At 38.0% G+C, this 22349-nt stretch overlaps 1 protein-coding gene across 1 annotated transcript; it reads left to right on the top strand.

Annotated features, from left to right (window-relative positions):
• The first annotated feature begins 1516 nt into the window (after positions 1-1516).
• On the top strand, positions 1517-6935 carry LOC102289542 (G-protein coupled receptor 26). Its single transcript, XM_005914189.2, has 3 exons — positions 1517-3090; positions 3625-3738; positions 4403-6935. The coding sequence occupies exons 1-3, from the start codon at positions 2417-2419 to the stop codon at positions 4677-4679; spliced, it is 1065 nt and encodes a 354-aa protein (XP_005914251.1). The 5' UTR covers positions 1517-2416; the 3' UTR covers positions 4680-6935.
• The last annotated feature ends 15414 nt before the right edge of the window (positions 6936-22349 follow it).

The following is a 22349-nucleotide window of genomic DNA, read 5'->3' as shown; positions in this document are numbered from 1 at the left end:
CTAGACAGCTGCACATGTGACCACTGTTCTAGCAAATAGACTGGCTTCTCACCTTGTAGCTGGACAGTGGGGAAATCTTTTTCAATTAAACACCATACATCAAATCCAAGCTTTTAATTTTGGCCCTGAAGCTAATCTGAGTTAAATGATTTTTGTGGAAATTAGTAATTTTAATTTGCACCTTTACTGTGCCGGTCTCACTGAACAGGTTAATTGAAATGTTCAAAGAGCTCACATGTGTGGTGGATGGCGACAGTGGTTAATGACTCTATACTGTGTATTTAATGGATATGTGAAAATAGAAACTGCTATATGACTAATATTGATGCGATGGTCACAAATTACATTTGTCACATGAACAGTCTACAGGTTTGTAGTGTGAGATTGTTTTTTTTTTCAGACTGTAACAGCAATTTAATACAACACAGTAACTGCAGCATGACAAAGATGTTAAATGTTCTCGTTGTCTGACCTCCCTGATTCACCCTTGACATAAGATTTAGCATGTATCAAAACACATACAACATATAATCACTGCAACTCATTATTCACCACTTTCATTAGTCTGATCTAGTTACACTTAGTGATTTGTAAAGAATACACCATATTTTCCCTTTCAGTGCTCTGCACAGTTGTCAGCCTTGTACCATATTATTCAGTGTGAACATTTTCACATAATAGGGTAAATCTGTAGAGCCATTAACTTTGTGCTTCACTGCAAAGACTGCTGTAGCCTAAACATGTCATTATCTTTTCTTTTTTTTTCGTTTGGCTGTTAACTGAAATGAAAAGAGGACACTGCATGAATATTTAATTCTTTGTTGTATGTCTGAAGCTGAACTTTCTGCATTCAAAAGTAGGCATCATGTTGCATTTGAACTACTTTGGATAGATAGAAAAGAACTATCACACATATATTAGTGATAGTGAGGGACAGCGATAAAGTAAAATAATATTTCAAATGTATGGGTAGTGAAGGATATCTGTACAGACCTATAGTGCACTGTTATCAGCATAATATAGGTACTAAGCAGAACTCTACTGTGCACTTTTTCACATTTGTATTTCCTTTGTATTTTTTTTAAACCTCTAAATCTTCACTGAAATCAATTTGATCTACCTTTATGTAAAAATGTTGCCATTATTTACAACCATTGATAAACAAGAAAGCATTTATGTGGGTCATCTTTTCTATATTTTAATACCTATGTGCTTTTCTGAACTCAAACAAGACTATTTTTTAATTCACAAAGATGGCAAATGATGTATACAGTACATCATAAATTCACTATTCCCTTACTTCCAAATCACCATTTTAAATGCTGAACTTCAGATATAATCTAAACGCATTTCTAATTGTAAAGCTTAAATATACCTTGAACAATCTTGTAAAGAAGACAGGAAGGAACCGAAATGTCTTCTAATTCAAGATCTTTAACCACACACTACACACACACACACTGCTGATCTATTGAAAACACAGTATCTCTAACAGTGTGCCTTCCTTTGCAGGGCTGGGGGATGCACGCGGTTCTGTTTTGTGCCAGAGGCGGTGGTACTGCTGCACTGTGGACTAATACCCTGGATGTAATCCAGCTGCACTGCGTCCAATTAAAGCACCACGTAAAGCTTTGAACACTGGGCTGTTACTGCTCCGGTAACTCAGTTCTCGCAACGATTTCTGAGCTCTGGGCAAAAGTGTATCTGCTGTGAAATGTTAATAAAGTGATGATAGTGTTGCCATTTAATCTCGTCACACTGACTTGCAAAACATTCAATTAGCTATTTAAATATTTTAAAGCTTCTATTTTTTCCCCAAACCCCACAAAAACATTTCATTACCAAACTCCAGATTTCAACGTGACGCTTATGACATCAGCATTACCACCAGCCACGTAATCGTGCGTCGCACTTCTATTTTTACACTAAAAAGCTATTTTTGAACGAGTGCACCAGCGTGCTTCAGACGCTGGCAGTAAAAGACAATAGACTGTAAGTGCTCAAACACAGCGCCTGCTTTAAGCACTTTTTGTCCTTAAAAAAAGCCGTCCATCATGTCAGTGCGCAATTGCGCAGCAGGAACCCCCGATGTGTGAGACCAGTGACCTGACCACTGAAAAAACTACCGCAGCGCCGCAAGAGAACCAGCCTCCTACTGTGACCCCATTCCAGTAAAGAAGACTTCTAAATTCCCCCACAGTAACAAGGTGAGCGGTCTCTGTGCGAATTTCCCACAACCCCATCTTCGACGCTGCTGGAAGAGTAGCTTCGTGTAATGAAGACGTTCGTATACCGGTGAGGGTAAGCAGCATGTTCATCTGTTGGACTCATATACGTTGTGTCCACAACTCACGATGACAGCTCGCATCAGGACTATGGATGCACTTTTCAAAAGTCTGGGTTTCTGAGAGGAAGCATGATGGACGCAGCGGACATAGTTGCCTCTGTGCTGGTTTTGGGGATTATTGTCGTGTCGCTGCTGTCCAACGTTGTGGTGCTGATCTGCTTTATGTACAATCCGGAGATCCGCAAACAGGTACCCGGCCTTTTTATTCTCAATTTGACGTTTTGCAACCTGTTGCTGAGCGTGTCCAACATGCCACTAACTCTGATCGGGCTCATCACCACGGGCCACCCCGGGGGCAGCGGTTTCTGTCAAATTGTGGGTTTCCTCGACACTTTTCTCACCACAAACTCCATGTTGACCATGGCAGCTCTTAGCATCGATAGATGGGTGGCGGTGGTTTTCCCGCTGAGCTACCACTCAAGAATACGGCACCGGGATGCAGTGATAGCCCTAGGATACACGTGGATACATTCACTTTGCTTCTCCACGGTGGCTACCTGCCGTTCCTGGGTCGGCTACAACCACCTTTACGCATCGTGCACGCTGTGCAGTGTGAGAGCGAAGGGAGCCGGGACGCAGTTCATCATTTTCACCGTGGTTTTGCACTCTCTCACTTTCCTTCTCACGCTGATCGTGCTGTGTGTAACATATCTCAAAGTTCTCAAAGTTGCGAGGTTTCACTGTAAACGCATCGACGTCATCACTATGCAGACACTGGTGTTGCTTGTGGATATCCACCCCAGGTAAACAAGCATTAGAGATGCATTCGCTCTAATCCACCTGTCCTTTTAATACATGTGTCTTTTAATAAAACATTTCCACCCATTGTTATTTATGTTATCCAGTGTGTCAAACAATCATTTGGATACTTTGGAGGTTAAATCATTCTGTCAGCAAATTGTGACTATATAAGAAAACCTTTATTTAGTGCATTTATTTAAATCAAACAGAATCTTTACAGATTCACTAGCTGTTATAAAGCTGTCCATCATATTGATAATGTCTATCAAAATTTGTAATCAAATGTTGGACATTTGATTGAATAAAATAACCACATTTGATTCCTAGTAACAGAATTGAAATGCTCTCTCTTTGTATATTTTCTTTTTATCTCTGTAGTGTGAGAATCTCTGATGTAATTGTTTTAGATAACAGTGCACAGTGTACTGTTCTCTTCAAGTCTGCCTCATATGTCTTCTCTTTTGACTGCTTAATTATGTTTGCATGTCTCTGGTAATGCATACAAGGGAGATAATCTTACCTGTGTGCTTTGACAGTGTACGCCAGAAATGCTTGGATGAACAGAAGCGGAGGAGGCAGAGGGCCACCAAAAAAATCAGTACATTCATCGGCACATTTATGGTGTGCTTCACGCCTTATGTCATTACAAGGTGAGGAGCGATGTATAATGCTGCATGGTTTGTGGATGTGTATGTGTGTGTGGGTGGGTGGGAGCAGAATCCATGTTTGTGAGAGATATTTACCACCATACTGTCACCAGAAGATGTGAAGGTTTCGTACATTTTTCTTCATTTTGAATCAAAAGATTAAAAATACATTTTTAACAACTGGCATCAAGGAGCTATTGGACTACAGCTAATGATCAAAAGCTTATCAAGTACAGCAATACAGATGGTAGTAACTACTGTATGTGTAAGATAATATTTTAAATATTTAAGCTACTACATCTTTACTTAATTCTTTACAGTATAACGTGCACTCACTGTTTGCACTTGCTGTTAATAACAAGTGCAAAAAAATGCTCTTGCTGGTTTGTCTAGCCTTTATTTTGATGTAATAGGAATTTAAAAAGAAATCATCATTTGCAAGAACTTGAGAATCCACAAAAGCCACAGCCATCTGTTCAGATTCCCCGAACATAGTGATGACATTTCAGTGAAGTGAAATGAAGTGATGACATTTTCACAGTACTGAGGCACTGGTGGAGATTCATTAAGTGTTGTAGATTTCTTCCATTTCACTCATGTAAGAAGCTGCACTTTGTCCATCAATTGTATGTGACTTTTCTTCCCATGTTTTCTCTGTTTGAGGTAGAATTGTAGAGCTTTTCATCCCAGGACCCATAAACTCTCACTGGGGTGTGCTGTCCAAATGCTTGGCCTACACCAAGGCAGCAAGCGACCCATTTGTCTACTCACTGTTGCGTCACCAGTACAGGAAGACCTGCAGCCTTCTGGCAAACAAAGTCCTCAAGAGGAGCACGTTCAACTCCTCCTCACTCAGGATAGAGAACAATGCAAGGAGAAGTGACAACTCCTCCAATGCAACCAACAATGTCCAACCACCGACCGAAAAACCCCTCGGCCAGTGAATGTCAACACAGTGACAGCTGAAGTGTTGATCTTGGATGCTGACATTTTCTTCTGAGTTTGAGATAACATAAAAAGTGATATTATAATATCAAACGTTTCTCATGTAATTACTTGTTAAGGGACAAGATATTTTGTACTTTTTATTGTGAACAAATTCAATGAAAAGACCAAAACCAGCAATGTGTTACTCCGCATCTCCATACTTTATTAATTTGCCACCGTTTCTGACTTAGATAGCTAAATGCTCAGATTGTGCTGCTTTTTTCGCATCTGTATTCCTGAATGCAAAAATGCATTGACCGTTATTGACAGTGACATCTCTTTATTTACAGCAGATACCCATGTTCGTGATTACAAGAAGCATGTCACACAGTGCTACTTACTGTAGATATGTTTTTCAATTATTATTTGTTAACTCTCAATAGAGTAGGTTTATTGTGGGGAGGTCTATGTTTGTAGACTTTAATGGCATTGAGGATTTAATACAAGTGTACATCTTTTTCTGCAAAGGTCTTGGACCTGTTTTTTGTGATATAGCTTTGTAGCATTCTGGTAAATTTGTGTGAAATACCTAGACTGCTGTGGCATGGTAATCTAGTGACTGTTTCAAAGGCACAAACTGCAGCGCACGTGAACAAGACTGCCGCCCCATCTCCAAAATGCAGAACGAAGGAACAGAAGTATCTGATTACCTCAAATCGATGTATTTATAAGTTATATTGTTTGGAAAAAGATGCTCAAAGTGTTGTGTTCCACCTAAAGCGAATGGCTGCATGTCTTGACTGAAATTCAAGCATAACCTCTGACCTCACTCATGATGAAGAAAGCTGGATTAAATACTTCATGTGTTCATGGAATCATTTAAAGCAGATGATATTTTAAAGTTGTGTTGCACCACACTGATAGTTTTATTGAAAATACTGTACAGTATAACTGTGAGGCCTGACTTCTAAAGTGCCTATGAAGTCTCTGATTGAATCACAACTCAACAGAGGGAACACTTTTCTCAATGGTTGTGTTATGGTAAAGTGTGTGATTTTAATCCTGTTAAGTAGTCCGTTTTGTAAGTAACGTTTATTTTGTAATACAACCTCGTTATTTGGTTGCGTAAGGCAGCACAAGGTGAAATGTTATTGAATGTGGTAGCAGCTATTCAGTAATGTGTAATTAACATTTGAGCTCATGTCATATGAGTGGCTGTGCGATATCTGTGTTGTAAGACAACACTGACTAATCAGGATGTTGTGTTTTTACTTTACTGTGACAGTATGAAGCCTTTAAAAGGCAAAAAAAAAATCTATTTATTTTTGTCAAAACTGTGTCTGAATTTTGCTAATACGTTTGTGATGATATTACAATAAATGCTGTGCATTTTGACATTTGAAACTGTGCCAAGCTGTCTTCTTAAACATTTATCATCTGTATTTTTATTGAGATGATGCATAGAGAATTCAGCAAATCTGATCTTGAACAATGCTTTACTATAGCACCAATCTTCCAACACCTTTATTCTCCCACGATGATTAAGTCATGGAGAAATAATAATTAACCTGAAAAATCATTTAAGGGTCCCTCCCACTACTGCTGCTGTTGATGTGGCAGCAGAACAAAGACTTTATACAAAAGCATCAGGATTGAAAGTTAAAGGCTTTCTTAATTGCAGAGCTTCTAGAAGGAGTGGGAAAAGAATAAAAGAAGCCACGAAAAAGGATGGAGGTAGGCATTATCTCGCGAAATGCTGTGGCAGTTTTCAAAGGTCCTTGCCATCTGTGTCATCTATCCTACTTAAATCCAATGCAAAGCAAATTGAATCAAAAAATTTGAAACAATCATGTCTTGTCATAAGACAAAACTGCCTCCAGTAAATTGAATTATTCACCAAAAGGGCAAAAGATGAGCTGACCATATCACTGTGAAGCACACCAAGCGAGGGCAATTAGCTGAAAGTATTCAGTGAGTTTGGAAGGAGCCCCAGTCTGGAGGTGTGTGCATACCACATCTCCCTGGGAGATTTAGTGAGTGGGTAGTGTAGTGGCAGACACAAACCTGCCATACACGAAATGCTGTGTACAGACCTAGCGATTAAGTCACTGTGCGTGGGAAGGACAAGAAAGCAGAGGAGGAAGAAGAAGAACATGAGTTTGCTGGATGACTTCATGCGACCCGAGTGTCAGGGCACGACGAAGGAGTGGCGCTCGCTACAGTTCTCCCACTCCGACAAAGTAAAAGTTGTTCGTGTAAAAAAAACCATTTACGACCATGTGAGGTAAAAATTCAGTTCAGTATCAAAGGATTTATGGTTTTATGTGAGCTTTAAACGCTGTACAAATTTGACTTCCTGATCAGATTATGTCAGGTCTCTTAAACTGATCAAGCTCAATTTAAAATGTTAGTGCAGTCACCGTCTTTACAGTGTTGTCTGAGTTTATTGAACAAGCTATAACAGGTCATCATACCACAATAGTAAAGTAGAAGTAGATTGCAGGAGATTACACAGAATACAGTATGTGTGTGCAAATTTATCATAAAGGCCAAAGCTCATAAACAAAATATTAATAACTCATAAAAGCATGCAAATATGCCAGACCTCTAAATTCCTGAAAATATGCAGTGATGAAGTTTTAGAGCTAAAGAGCCACTACAATCTAAATGTGGCATTTCACACGGGTGTTTTAAAAGACTGTAGCAAAATAAATTGGCTGTCAAATTTGTGCAAGACTGCCACAGTAGCTGGAGTCACCCGTGTGCTGCAACCTCTTTTAATCAGCAGCAGCTACAGCGAGCTGAATAAGAAAAGAATCACCGTGCACACACTGAGAAAACGTAACTGACTCATCTTTTTAATTTCTGTTAGACAATCTTTCACCGTGAGCTCCCTCTGATCTGCTCATTAATTGCAGAAGCACATAGAAGGGTTTACATACAGTATCCGTAGATGTTTAAACATGACATATCCGAGGAAAACAGCAGATAATGCTGATAATGAAGGCATGACTTTCTATTATGTCCCCTTGTCTCACTAGGCCTCTATTCTCTAGTTTTCTTTGTCTTTAATCTCCAAGTATTCCTTATATAGCAGTTTATCCTAATCTCTTCCAGTAAATCTACCAGACAAACCACATAATGTGAATCATGGGAATGTTGGTCTTAAATGTCAAAGTTTTCCCCATGCCCTTAAGCAAACAGCCTGCCCTGCTCATAGATGTAATAAAAAGACCATCTATTTTTGTCCAGGAATGCCACATTTGTTTTGTTTTTTTCCCCTGGGTTTTTTATTTATTTTTTTTATTTTTTTTGTCCCCCAAACCACTACAGAAACGTTTAAAGAGTATCACTGCCTTCAAGCGAAAACCTCATGCTACTGTTTTCAGTATCTTCAAGGACTTCATGGTTAATTTTAACATTCCACAAATTTATAAAGGCAATAATTCAAAATTTAAAAATTAAAAAAAAAAATCTGATTTGAAAGCTTTTCACATGACAAAATTAATGAGCAGCAAGAGTTATTTGTTTTGATACCATGGATAACTCACCATAAGGACAAAGTCCACACTGCGTGTTCACGTCTGCAGCAAAAATGTCAAGCAAATATTAAATTAATAGCATTACAAGTCAGTTATGCTCCAGCCATCTGTTCAGCATGTAAACATTGATTCTACTGCTTATGGACATGCCAATATCTGTTTATGTATCTGCATATTTTGAGCATTAACTGAATACTGATGCCCACTTGCTTTTCCAAAATGAGACAAATTTAAACTATAAAAAAATGATTTAAGATGAGTGGTCAAAGAGGTCACTTTCACAAACTGGCTCAAGCTGCAATCATGTGAAAAAGAAAGTTTTATTCGTAGTCCCATGAAAAATAAAGAGCATCATTACTGAGCAGTAACTGAGGGTCAGTAGCAGCTAGGTCCTGCTAATTAAATGCACTTAATTAACTGATTATCAGAAAGTGTGACCACTAGTTTTGGCATTTTGTTAGTGTGGAGGATCTTGGTGTGTGTTAACACAATACTACAATTTTCCCAGGAGTGGACATCCCAGCAGACTAGCCCAAAGGTCAGACAATACTCAGAGAAACTACAAAAAACCCACGTCTACATTTGGGTTAGATCTTAGTTAGCAGGTTAAATTTAATGACAGTATAACAGAAAAAGGCTGAACTAGTAAGGCTTGTTTGGAAGGGCTGGAGAAAATCTCATCTCTCCTAAAAGAACATGCCAGCATTGCTTAGCTTTTCAAAGTTGCATCTGAACAAAGACATAATTTCTGGGACAATGTTGCTTAATGCACAGCACCGTGTCAGCAAATCAGCACAAACACTTCCTACCAACTGTCAGGCAGTGGTGGAGGGGTGATGTTTGGGGTATGACCTGACAACCCAGTATCACAGCAAAACGTGTTATAGACATGCCCGTTCCTCGTGTCCATTTCACACTTTGTCTCTCCAAAACATGAAATGGAGACGCATCTAGAAGAGACCAGCAGACAGAGGTAATATATTTAAAGCCAAGACGTCGGTAGTGAGCAAAAAACATAAAAAGTGCATCCCAGAGTCCTTAAAAAGCAGAAACGATTAAGCTAGTAAAGGGTGAATTGAATGAGGTGGACCAGCGTGTCTATGACATGTTTTGCCATGAGTAGCAAAATATGCTGGAGTCAAATGTGAGGCCATCTGTCCAACACCTAAAGCTTAGCTGAAACTGTGTCATGCAATGGGACAATGATCCCAAACACGCAGAATAGCTGAAGGAGAAAAGACTCAATGTGCTGCAGTGGCACAATCAAAGTGCAGACTTCAGCTGATTGAAATGCCAGGACTTTCAGAAAGCTGTTCATAAACAAATGCCTGCAAACCTCCATGAACTGAAGTAATGTTGTAAAGAAAAAACTCCTCCACGACAATGTGACAGACTGATAAAGTAACGCAGTGGCTTCAAGTTATTGCTACAAGTGGTTCTACATGTTATTGTATTATGTGGAGTACTTAGTTTTTCACAGGATTCCAAAGTCCTGTGAAATCTTGTGTGAAAATAAACAAATCCACACAAGATGTTATTTTTCATTAAAAGATAATTTATCAAACATAAACCACCACAAACACCAAAAAGGTTGAGTGAACTAGACAGACAGCAATTCATCTAGGCCAGCTTTTACAACCTGGAAGCCCCAGGATCACTGCAGTGGCTTATAACCCTCCCTTGTCAACCAGTCATCATCAAGAGTAGGCCAGGACCACCTCGGAGACAGTGGGAGGGGTGACATAGTCACCAAATCCAACAGAGACCATATCTGTCCACCTTAAATTGAATTGTAATCCATCCAATAGAGACCAAAATAGACATTTCATTCTGAAGCACAAATGTCAACTCAGACTAGTGATTGTGCTGTATAACCCCAGGAGTCACTGGCATTCATCCTCTCGAGACCAGTCATCCTGTGTAATACATTGGCAAGCCATCAAATAGTTCAATTTTCAATGATCATAAACACAAAAGGATCAAGTTTTATTTATTTATTTGTTTAAATAAAAGTCATCATGATGATATCGGAAAATTGGTCAATTTATTTTACTGGGAAAACACATTAATTTAGGGTAATTTTATTCACTCAGATTTCCCGTTGTTCTGGAATGGTTCTACATCACTAAATCATATCACTCCATCTATCCATCCATCCATCTCCTCTCTTAGTCACTTATCCAGTTTTAGGCTTATGGTCTCCTGAGAAACAGTGTTCGTAAAAACATGCAATATTTTAAATGTTTTTGTTTAGAAAAAAGTTTAACTAAAAAAGTTTTTTGTTTGTTTTGTTGCGTTTGTTGAAAAGAATGATATCAAAAAACAAATTTTCCATGACTTCAGACAAAAACATCTGCTAATGCAATCCCCACAAAAGTGTTATTGTAGCTATAAGATGTTGTTATTAAGACTTCTTTCAAAGGGCATTTGTGGTATGATTTTCATGTGCTGCACACAAGCTCTAATTAAGAAGTACAGACATTATCTTGCTAGCATACGGTACAACGTGAGAACCACATTGTTCCAGAGTCAAAGCAATAAAAGCACTAATGAACCTACTGTAACCCCATCTGGTCTTTATGCAAACCTTGACTGTTGTCCAGCTTTGAGAACTACACTACCGGCACCATCCTCAGAATAATCAAAGAGTTTCACGGTGCATTCACTGTGCAATCAATTAAACATGTATGTATTGAAGAGATATATGCTTCTTTCAGATCTGTGCATTTCTAAATTTTAACAGGAAAAGACAGGAGGGAACAAAAGACTCATGCACATGTATGATAAAGGAAACATGAGACCTCACTTCAAGTACTTCCTCTTTCTCCTGCAGCTTCTTCTTGTCTGAGTCACACACACAGCTGAGTAATGTTGCCCTGAATCAAACAGAAAGCTCCAGAGGTGGGAATTCTTCTACACTTCTTAAAAATAGATCAGAGGGTAAAAGATGCTCCACATTTTTTATTCCTCATCAAAATTCAAGACAAGGCAGCAGAAAGGTTAAGGTGTAACCACAAAGCTTTTATTTGCAAGTGAATAATAAAGCTAATCTATTTAAATACAAATGCTTGCTCCAGGTGTTTATCACTGCTTCTTAAAGAGTACTCCACAGTACTCTGTGATTTCCTGCTTGGCCACTTTTAAGGCATCATGTGGATATGGTAATGTTTTGGTGACTTTAACTGTGCCAGCTGCTCTGAGAGCATCAATGCTGACAGTTAATGAGAGGATGATGTATGTGGCTTCAGTGTTCAGACTGAGTCATTTCTAACCATCTGCTTCATGATCACGAGATACAATAACGGGAGAAAGTTGGGGTGAATTTGCGATTATTGTGCATAACAGCTTTTTGTCAAACGATTGATTTCATTTTGATTTATTAGGATATTTTACATTAACAACAAAATATAACTCAGTATGAAATAATAGATTTCGTTATGAGGTGTAGCTTTGAAGCTCCGTGTTTGCGAGTCAGCTTTTGAAGGTATGAGTTGATAGCTGAAAGGTAAATACTGTAGCTTGCAGCATACAGATGGATGAATACATGAAATATAGACTGGCATTCGATGAGGAGGGTTATATCAGATGGTACTCTGCAGTAAAACTAATTCAGGTTGTCCTATTAACTCGGGTTGTCCTATGTGTGCATGTAATATAAATTGATCGAGGTGTTACCTCAGCTATAACCCAACTGCACCTGCATCTGGAAACTTTGTGTCAGACAAGTTAAGTCTGGTTTTAACAAACTGCCGACAAGCTTACAGCAACAAATGCTGTCTGTGCTCCCCGAGTCTTTTTCTGACCTTCATGTTTCGAGTTAGCATGCAGCCCATGTTTACCCATCCTGCCAAGTATACAAGGCACATATTCAGACAGCTGCCTCCTACTTCACTGATAGAACACTGCATCCAGACTCCCATCTTACTCAAATCCATTAATTTCACTTGATAGTGTCTCAATTTTAATTAAATCCATTTTTTAAATTTGTCACATGCTGTTATCAAGCTACAGTGGCACTCTACTGATGTAATTATGCAAGAAAAACTGTTGTTTTCAGTCACATACCCATTCAAAGCAGCGTACTTCTATAATATCTAATAAGCACACCAGTGCATCACTAGCTTCTGTCATTTTGATATAAATCCTTCAGATAAACTTTAGGCTATGAGCCAATGCCGTGAAATGTGCCTGACAGGTATTTCCACCTTTTTCATTACCTTGCTGTCAGCTGCAGTGAGGGTTGTGTGTGATAAAAATGTGCCAAAGACCCAGTGTGACATGTGGTACCATTAAAAATCCCATCAGACAATAATTGAGACCAAAGAGGGGCACATCTAAACTGACACAGGGAGGACGTTTATCCTTTATGAGGTGAGTGAAAGCTCGCAGAAGGTTAAAGCAAAAGCAGAAGTGAAGAAAACAACAATGGTTATATTATAACATACTGCATTGATAGATTCATGGCCCGAGAGGGAAAAATATGTCCACTAATGCTGAGTGGAGCAATATGAAGAATAGAAATAGAAGGGCATTTAAACGTAACAGGATGTGACTGTCGCCCACTGACCATATATGTCTTTTTCCAGCCTTGTTCCAGTCCGTCAATACCCTCAAATGCTGAGGAAATTTCCGGCAGAAATGTAAGGAGGCTGCCATTATAAGAGGCAGAAAAAACCCAAAGAGAGGGATTGGGAATCTATCAGTAGAACTGCGAACAAAAGTGATCCATGTAATTATTCTTTCAGACACCTAAGAGCCCACGGCTTAGGGAAAATCCATCAAGTCATTTCATTATCGGAGAGACGTCAGCATTGAAAAGAACTGGAGACAATGGAGCCACTTTCTGGAGAACTGTGGTTACACATGAATAAGCCTCTCTCACAGAGGTCAAATGAACATACAAGCTGCGAAAAGGAGAATCACTATCAAGTGAAAATACTTGAGAACAATGGTTGAGAGGCACCTACAATTGCTGATGACCTTCTTGTATATTTCCCATTGTGAAAACATAAGCGCATCCAGGAAAAAAATGTAGTGATCTGAGAAGAATTTGAAAAGCATTCCAGTTCCGTGCTCAGTACTTAACCACATCTTGAAAGGACACTCCTTTAGATCCTTTTCATTGCACGGTGTTATCAGTAAAGGACACAAAGCAGTTATGTCTATTTACATCAGCTTGAGTACAAGTGCAAAGAACAAGTTCAAAGCTTTGTTGAACCAAGTGAAACTATGCTCACAGCACAGTTAAAAAATTTTTTAAAAAACTCCTGGTTTCTTCCACTGGACAGCGTCTGCATGGGTTTTGTCTCAATACTCAATTTTCCTCAAATTTTGAACTCTACACTCATCAAGTGAAGTGGAAAACTATAGGTGTGCATTTGTGGAAACCTTTTGAAGGACTCTAAATGTGCCAGCACGTGGAGTATATGCAGTGTATGTTAAATTTCCTTGCAAACACAGAACGTGCAACATGTTCCACAGCAGAAGCACCATCAACACCATCCGCCATCCATTAGCTGATATGTGTGATTGTATGAGCGAGTTTGGATGCACGTGTAAAGAGAGGGATCTAAAAGGGAAAGCAAATAAAAGCTGGCATGACATTAACCTGAGAGAGAAAGGGAATCATCATGCAATCATCGCCTGCTGTGAACTATGAAAGCTTCTTATACATTTACCCTGGTCCAGTGGTCACACTTCTCACTAAAAGGCAAAAGAAAAATTTCCAGGCTGCTGATAGATTACCGGCAAGAAATACTACCATAACGTGTGTTGCAGGGGCCTTGCACTGAGTGCTGCCAGAAAAGCTTTAAATCTGCATATATTTGGCAATCTACTGAAAGGCTATAATATCTTTCTGTGAAAGGATTTTCTTTAATTTGGTACTTTGATGATGATGGTAAAAATCATTTCCACATGATTAAGGAACATGATAAAGAGATATTCATATTCCTCCTTTATTATCTAATAACTCACTTTTAATAACTGTGTTTATTAATAGCACCAACAACAAAGATTCTTGTTTCTCACAAATCTGAATCATCATTCAGCACATCATCACATTACAAAAGCAATTATCAATGCATTTTAAGTTTGGCATACTGTAATTATTTGTGACGAATGAGGAGGATGAGTCAGAGATAAAGCAGTGCAGCAGCACAGATGATAGTTGCACATTGACCTTGCTTGACTGAACAAAGAGTCTTGGTCGATGACTTTTTAAATAGACATGTTCACTTTATGTGATTCAGAACGATATTTTTTGCATTCCCGTCACGTTTCCTGTCACACATGATACATCCAAATTAATTGAATCTTCTTTAATCACTCACACTTCTGTGTACTTGTGAACATCATAATATCACTTTGTATCAGTAGAGTAACATGTGTATTTCTTGCCTTACCAGGAAAGAATAGTAGTTTCACAACAGGAGACAGAAGTTCTGTAGTGGATCTTTGTGGGTTAAAATTCAGAGCAATTTCTAAGCCTCGATCAGTGTTGTGAGAGCCGATGTAGCCATTTATGTTTCACACATGAAAAACTGGGCTAAAGTACTGAAGACTGCGATTTGTGTCCTGTTTTAATCCAAAAGTCAACGATGTTTTGTATTTAAGCATGACTACAATTATCTTATAAATATAATAGAGTAATGTGCAAAAAACTAAGTCACCTTTAATTCTTCAATATGTTTTGTTAGGAAAACGAGAAATTGGTGAAGAGATTTATGGAAATATCTGCAAACATACATATTTAGGGAAAAACAGGGTTTATGCACTTTCGTTCCATTCCTTATGTAGCCTTCAGGAAAACTTCTCCAGGTTTCTGGAAGGACATTCAAAGCTTTCCTTTGCCTTTTGTTCTCATTCTCTATCAAGATGAGCCCGCACCATTTTAATAATGTTGAGGTCTGTGCTTTGTGGAGGCCAATCCATGACTGATAGTGTTTCACTGTATGCTTTTCTATACAGGTATGCTTTTACTGTACTAGCAGTGTGTGGAAGATCATTGTCATGAAGTCATTGTCCATCAGACTGTTTTCAGGTATTACATTATTTATCAAAGATGTACTTTTCTGCTTTAATATTCCATCAGTTTTGATAAGATCCCCACTGGCTGAAATCCAGCCCTGAGTCATGAAAGAGCCTCCACCATGTTTACCAGATGGCTGTAGACACTCACTGTTATACCTCTCATTTGACCTCCTCCATATATATTGATGATAATGAGTATATATGATAATGTGAAGCAAAAGTTTGGATTCATCAAGTTTTGGATTCATCACTCCATAACCTACATACAACCTGTTGTTGTTGTAGTTTTTTGACAGGCTAGAAATAAAATGCCTAAAGATAAGTTGTCACTTATGTGAAGACACAACAGCGGTTCATCCAATGAGTGAAAAAGCAGCCAATATTCAAAAAACATTTGAAAGACCTGCAGGAAGAAAACCAAAATTCCTCCCTAACTATAGATAAATACCCAGATAACGCTGTTTTTTAGAATTCTGATAATTAAAAAAGAAGAAGAAAAAAAACAGCTTTGGCAAAGTATTGATTTATGGGGGGGGGGGGCATTATAGTCTGTCAAGTACAAAATTCTGCAAATGCTAAATGTTAGATGAAGATGAGGCTTTATATATTATATATTTATATATATTTGTTACTAACACACTAGCTTTGAAAATCTACACACTAACTACAAACTCTATGCCAAATGAGCCAAAAATAAAAACACCTTTTCAAAGGCAAACAATCCTTAAAAAACTCAATCATTAAATGAAAAAAGATCATCTGATTAGCATGCAAAGCACCAGATCTATTGCAAATATACCACACTATCTAGACAAATAACAGGGATAAGGTACTTATTTTTCTTACATTTTTTTAACCCCTTTATCAAACAACAAGAACACACAAGAAAAACAATGCAATAGAGAACACAACACTAATTAAGCTGCGTGTGAAGGAGTAGATTTTGCTTACTGGAGGACCCAAATATTAACACAAAGGAGGTAGAAGGAGCAAAATCCAAATCCTCACAAAGGTCAGACACAGGCGAACAAGTCCAGTAAGGGGCAGATAAAAGACCAGCTCAAAAAAATCAGACAAAAAGGTCACATGTGGGATAAAAACCGCAAACATAGTGGAACACAAAAATATACGAGAACCACGGGAAATGCTTGTCAGCTCGAGTCTGACAAGTGAGAGGTAAACAACTAGAAGTTTAATTATGGAAGAGGGTGATAAGCTTATTGGAAACTGGTGTGACTTATACAACACAGGTGAAACTACAGGGCAGGCCAGATGATTACAAAGGCAGCATTACAACCCGACTCAAAAGCCTCAACATAACCATAGAGACTGACACCAGATTTTTTTTTAAAGAATAGTTTTTATTTTAAATTACATAATAAGTTAGCTAAAACAAACCAGCATAAAGACAAAGATTGGTGTTCCCCGATAAAACTTGCCTCAGGCATGCGTTTATCCACACTTCACCAGGTGTGGTCAATTCAGCCCAGGCAACACCCAAAGACTCTTGCACTGCCACTGCAAAAAGAATAGGGGTTGCAACCATGGAAAGAAGACTACAAATTACTTAACAGCAAGTAAACATCATACCACAAAGAATATGAATTCACTTTGAAGCAGTTACCGAATGCACAGGTTATAGCTTCTATTAATGGTTATGGAGGTAGTGACAGTATTTGAGTTCCAGAGTATAAAGAACAGAAATGTTTCTTAATAAAACGTATGTGCCCCTTTTTTGTATTTATTTGAGTGTTTTATCTCTCTATTTTTATTGTTATATTTGTATTTTTTGTAATATTGAATATAAGCAGACTTGTATGAGTATGTGTCCCTGTGCACATTGTCATTCAACATGAGTGTGTGTCTTTCAAACACTGAAAAGGAAAAAAAAATCATTGACAAAAATGTTGCATTTCTCTATTTCAACAGAATGACAAAAACAGAGTCCCAGCTGAGGGCAACTCTATTGTGCAATCAAATGAGATAGCAGGATGAGTTTCCTCACACCGAAATTGAAGTCATAGAACAGTTCAACCATGACTGATTGCCTCTGCTCAGGACTCTTAGTACACAGAGATTTATCTCTATCATTCTTTTACCCCTAGTCCCTGCAAAGAAGAAAATGAGAAACTGTTGTTTAGAGACCAATATACACACCATGAGGACTCCTCAACACATGGATGGTCCAATAGCACAATTTTTTTTGTTCTGTTCAGTGTAAATAAAAGATGAAAATAACACAGCAATACACAGGTTAGCTGCTGTGGTGTTTAAACAATGCTGTATACTAAGTATACTAAGAATCCCTTAGTATTACTTAGACCCAAAGTGAGCCAAAAATACCTCACACAGCACTACACCACCACCACTAGCCTGAACCGGTAATACAAGACAGCACGGATCCATGCCTTCATGTTGTTTATGCCAAATTTTGACCCCAGGCAACATTTTTCTAGTTTTCTATTGTCCAATTTGATGACTGCTTTCAAATTGTAGCCTCAGTTTCAAGTTTTTAAGTGACAGGAGTCCCACCTGCTGTGGTCTTCAGCTGCATTAGCGCATCTGCTTCAGAATTTATCTCTAAACATGTTTTGTGTTTAGAGATGCTTTTTACATTTAAGTTTATCTTGCTTTCCTATCAGCTTTAAGTAGTCTCATCATCCTCTTAAGACCTCTGGCATTAACAAGGCATTTTTTTGCCCAGAGAACTGCAGCTTCCTGGATATTTTCTCTTTTCCTGACCATTCACTTCTTGAGACACGTCAGTGGGAAAATCCCAGTAGATAAGAGATTTCTGAAGTACTCAGACCAGCCCACGTAACCATAATATTCACAGCCACTTAAAATCACATTTCTGCCCCATTCTGATGCTTCATTTAAACTTTAACATCACATACTGACCATGTCTATTTACTTAAATGTATTCAGTTACTGCCATGTGAGTAGCTAATTTGATATTTGTGTTAACAGGCACACGAGTAGCAGTTTAAACTTATGAAGTGGCTCACGGAATGTTCATTAACTTTTTCTACAAGCTGAATTTTACGTTAAATATACATCGTTCTCCATGGACAGTTAAGAGAGAGACAAGTTTTGCACTGACAAAACATGATTTCACTTTGTTTGACTGTCTGAAATGGTTTGATCCAGTTTCAGTTGAACTCATGTTTACACTGATTTTTCCAAATTAATACTCCATATTTTACTCAAAGTGAAATTGTTTTGTATTTTGTGCAAAAAATATAAATCAATCTCACAAATCGAAGCCAATATTCAATTTTTATTTTAAAACTTCTTATATTAAGTAATTAATTAGATTAATTCTGACACTTATGAGCGTTTGTTGTTCGACTACACACCGTTATCGGCATCATTCATTTGCAATGCATGGCAGGTGGTTGCTTACCGAGTACCTTTATAAACCGCTTGAGTCAGTCATAAAGATGCAGGCTCAGCAGGAGTTAAAGTGGGCCAACCCAGAATGTTGATCCGACACCTCCTCTTAATGAGTAATTAAATCTGATTGGCAGTAAAATATTGTCAAATGTTTTCAGTTTTCTATGCAGTCTGGCATCATTTTAGGTGATGTGACAGACACAGTTAAGTTGCCACATGATCCAGGGTGCACAAATGCTTTTGTCGTCTCATCCCTGTGATGCGTTCAGGGGTAAGATAAAAAAAGTTATGTTCATGTACGGAAAGCCATTAGTACCAAATCATGCCACTTTTACAACTGGTCTTTCCGTATTCAGCAACTAGCTAGCTCTACAGACATTTAATGGGCATAATCGGGGTAAGTTTTAGAAATTCTTTATCCAAAATGCGCTTAAACTGACGCATAAACTGAGAGAGAGTGACATGCCACCTTTGAAATGAAAGGTAAGTTAGATATTGAGTCAAAATAATTGTAAATACAAGTGCACAGATGCTTTACAATATTGTTGCTGAGTAACAGGACTTGCTTCTAGTAGATGTCATCAGTTTCAGTTTGACATTATGCTGTTGCCAAATTCCAGCTTTATACTGGCTATGGATTACAGATGCTTTTTACATTTAAAGCAGCCATAATGGCAAGTGTAACATGACCATACGCTGCTCCACTACACCTGAACTTTTGGTTCACCCACCTGCCAAATTCCACTTTAACCCCGAGTGTCTGCAGAGAAACACATTAAAAGATAAAACCCGAGGACATCCATGTAAGTGTTGATGCTCCAATATTTACATATTTGGTGTTTTCATAGATACTGGTTGTTGTTGTCTGCTTCTCTATGCCTTGGAGTCATTTTTCTTTTCCCAGTGTCTGCTAGTTTTTACTCAACTCTTCTTTTTTTGTATTTTTTTAAGGAGTAGCAGAAACAAATAGTTCTGGTTTGCAATTCCTTGCTGCCAAGAATCTGGCTAATCATTGCACATCAACAACTGCCAGCACATTCTCATAATCGGGGTATAGATGAACAGTGATTAACTGGGTTGAATTAATTAGAGTGCTAGATGTTGGCACTTCACTATGTTCAGCACAGATGTGGATGTCACAACAAAATTGTAGACCCTGGATACAGGACATCCAAGCGTCTGCATCAAACTACGTGCTAATGTTTTGCATTTGTTTTTTTTGTTTTGTTTTTGTTTAGTCATCATTATCAAGAGGCTCATTGTTCTCATTCTGACCTCACGTATTTTTAAGAAGCTTTACTAGATAAAACCTGAATGCATTACTGGTAAATAGAAATGGCAATGGCCTTTTAAGTCAGTTACCTACATATCAAAGAAGAGCAGAGAATACAGAAACAAACAAAATAAGATTTTTAAAAATTAACAAAAGTTAAGTGGACAACAATATAGTTTCTTATTTCCACTTGCTATCTGTCAGACTTTTTCAGACAAATAGAGAATTTTAGGTTTTTCAGATCAAATATATGGATAAGGGAGGTTTCTTTTTCCTGCCAGTCAGTCTTTATTAACACAAAACGCAAAAAAGAGAGCACAACAGAAGAAGAAAAATGGGGTTTAAGAGAAATCAGTCGATTCTCTTTAACTGCAACATTGAATCAACAGTGTATGTACTGTACCGAAATGTACTGTATTCACAATTTAAACAAACAACAACTTTACTTCAATTTTGAACAGGTAGCTTAACTAATAACTACTAAAAATATCCTAGACCTTCTCTTTTCCCTCTTCCCATTATGTCTCTGTCTCCTTTGAGCCTTTCATGTTTGAGGTCTAGACTAATGATCATTATTCAATGCATTCTCGATTGATCCACTCATTAGAGAGCTGAGGATGCGTCAAGGAGTTGATTGCCTTTTTCTTCCACATGAAAGCTTTCTAATTTAACGAAGGTCATCATGAGCCAAGAGTGGAAAACAAAAACGAGAATTTTTTTAAGAAAAATTTATAAAACAAATGTCATCTTTTATTGTCTACATTTATTTTTACACCAGCACTTTGCTCACTGTGACATGTGAGTCTCAAGTGAAAAGAAATGTGTTTTTTACTGTGGTTTACTAATCGGGTGATTGTTACATTTTCAGCTTTCTCCACTAGACTTTACTGATAAAAAACACTCTTAGTGTTGAAATGTTAATGTATTTATGTCCAGGGATCATTGTGCAACAGCACGTATTCCACACAGAAGTGAGGAAAAACAGAAGCCTTACTCTGTGCAACCAAACTCAACGTGCTCATGAGCAAGGCACTGGATATTATGCTTCTATAGCAAAACTGCTCAGTCGTGATGATGGTAATGATCATGGCTTCTCTTGACAGCTCTCAGGTGTGAATGAGTTGAAACTGTGAAAACGGGTGTGAAGAGGAGTGATGCAACAAAAAAAGGCACTTGACTCTAACAACATCTTAACACCTTAAATACACACAGACACACACACACTACTCTCTACACTCAGATGTCTCACGGCTTTGATAAAGTGTCATTTAAAATTCTTCCATTTTATCAGGCTCTTGTGCTTTCCAAATTACTGGAGAGAATTGCCATCAACATCACGCTTAAAGGCCATTCCTGAAATGCTTGAACTACTTTTCTCTTATTTTAACATAAATAGAAACACACCTTGAAAGATTGCTGGCTTCTGTGAGACAAGTGACAATCATAATCAAAATGCTAAACACACACACACACACCCTCTATCCTTGTCTTTATGATGTTGTAGGGACACATGACCAGAACATGCATTGTGGGAACCACCCTTTCTGGTGGTTTTACAGCACTGAAAAATTGGGCAGTATCTCAGAAAGGACCTAAACCAAGTTTTCACTCCAGTGATCAATCAGACAAAGTAGAGTTCCCACACCACACAGACACACACACACACACACACACACACACACACACACACACACACACACACACACACACACACACACACAGTCCTTTCTCAGTCATTGACCTTTGATTTTTCTCTCACCAATTATATGGGAAACAGCTGAAGAGTTAAAATGTCACAGTTAATAGTTGTAATTTCCGCAAATAACAGTTGAGCATGACTATAGAAAAGTGTTTGCATGAGTAACTCATCTGCGTAAAACAGCAGTTCATGTGAGCAAAACTTTGATGGCACTTTAATTCACTCCGTGCAACATCATGAGGCAGTAGTTTATTTTGAGCTGAAAGCCAATTAGTCCTTAAAGACAAGGAATGTGAAGGCAGGTCATTATATAAGATAAAGTGTAATTTTCAGTGACACAAACCAAAACACTGGTGATCACAGAAAAGGAGACTCTTCTGCTAAACTAAAGTGTTGGTTATTTAAAAATTCCTAATTTCACGAGAACATCTTTTTGTACTTGAATAAGTGTCTTGGAATTTCAACGTTTTCTTGCTTGAAAAGTGTCCACACACCTAATATTAATAAATTGGAATATTAATAACATATTACATTATGAAATTGTTATCAATGTGACATTGTAGTATAATACCTATAATACTTTGAGATGTCTCAGTGTCTAGTTGCATGGTGTTAAAGTGTTGAATTATAGTGTGTTTTAGTGCCCTCTTGTGATTAATGCCTTAACTTCAGCATGATGTATTATTTGTCTCACTCAGACATCACTCCATCTCTCACGTATCATATATTTAATTACTTACCATCC

Source organism: Haplochromis burtoni, unplaced genomic scaffold, assembly GCF_018398535.1.
Source record: "Haplochromis burtoni strain Fernald_Lab_line unplaced genomic scaffold, NCSU_Asbu1 Contig_7, whole genome shotgun sequence".
Lineage (NCBI taxonomy): Eukaryota > Metazoa > Chordata > Actinopteri > Cichliformes > Cichlidae > Haplochromis > Haplochromis burtoni.
This window is presented reverse-complemented; position numbering and strand designations above follow the sequence as displayed.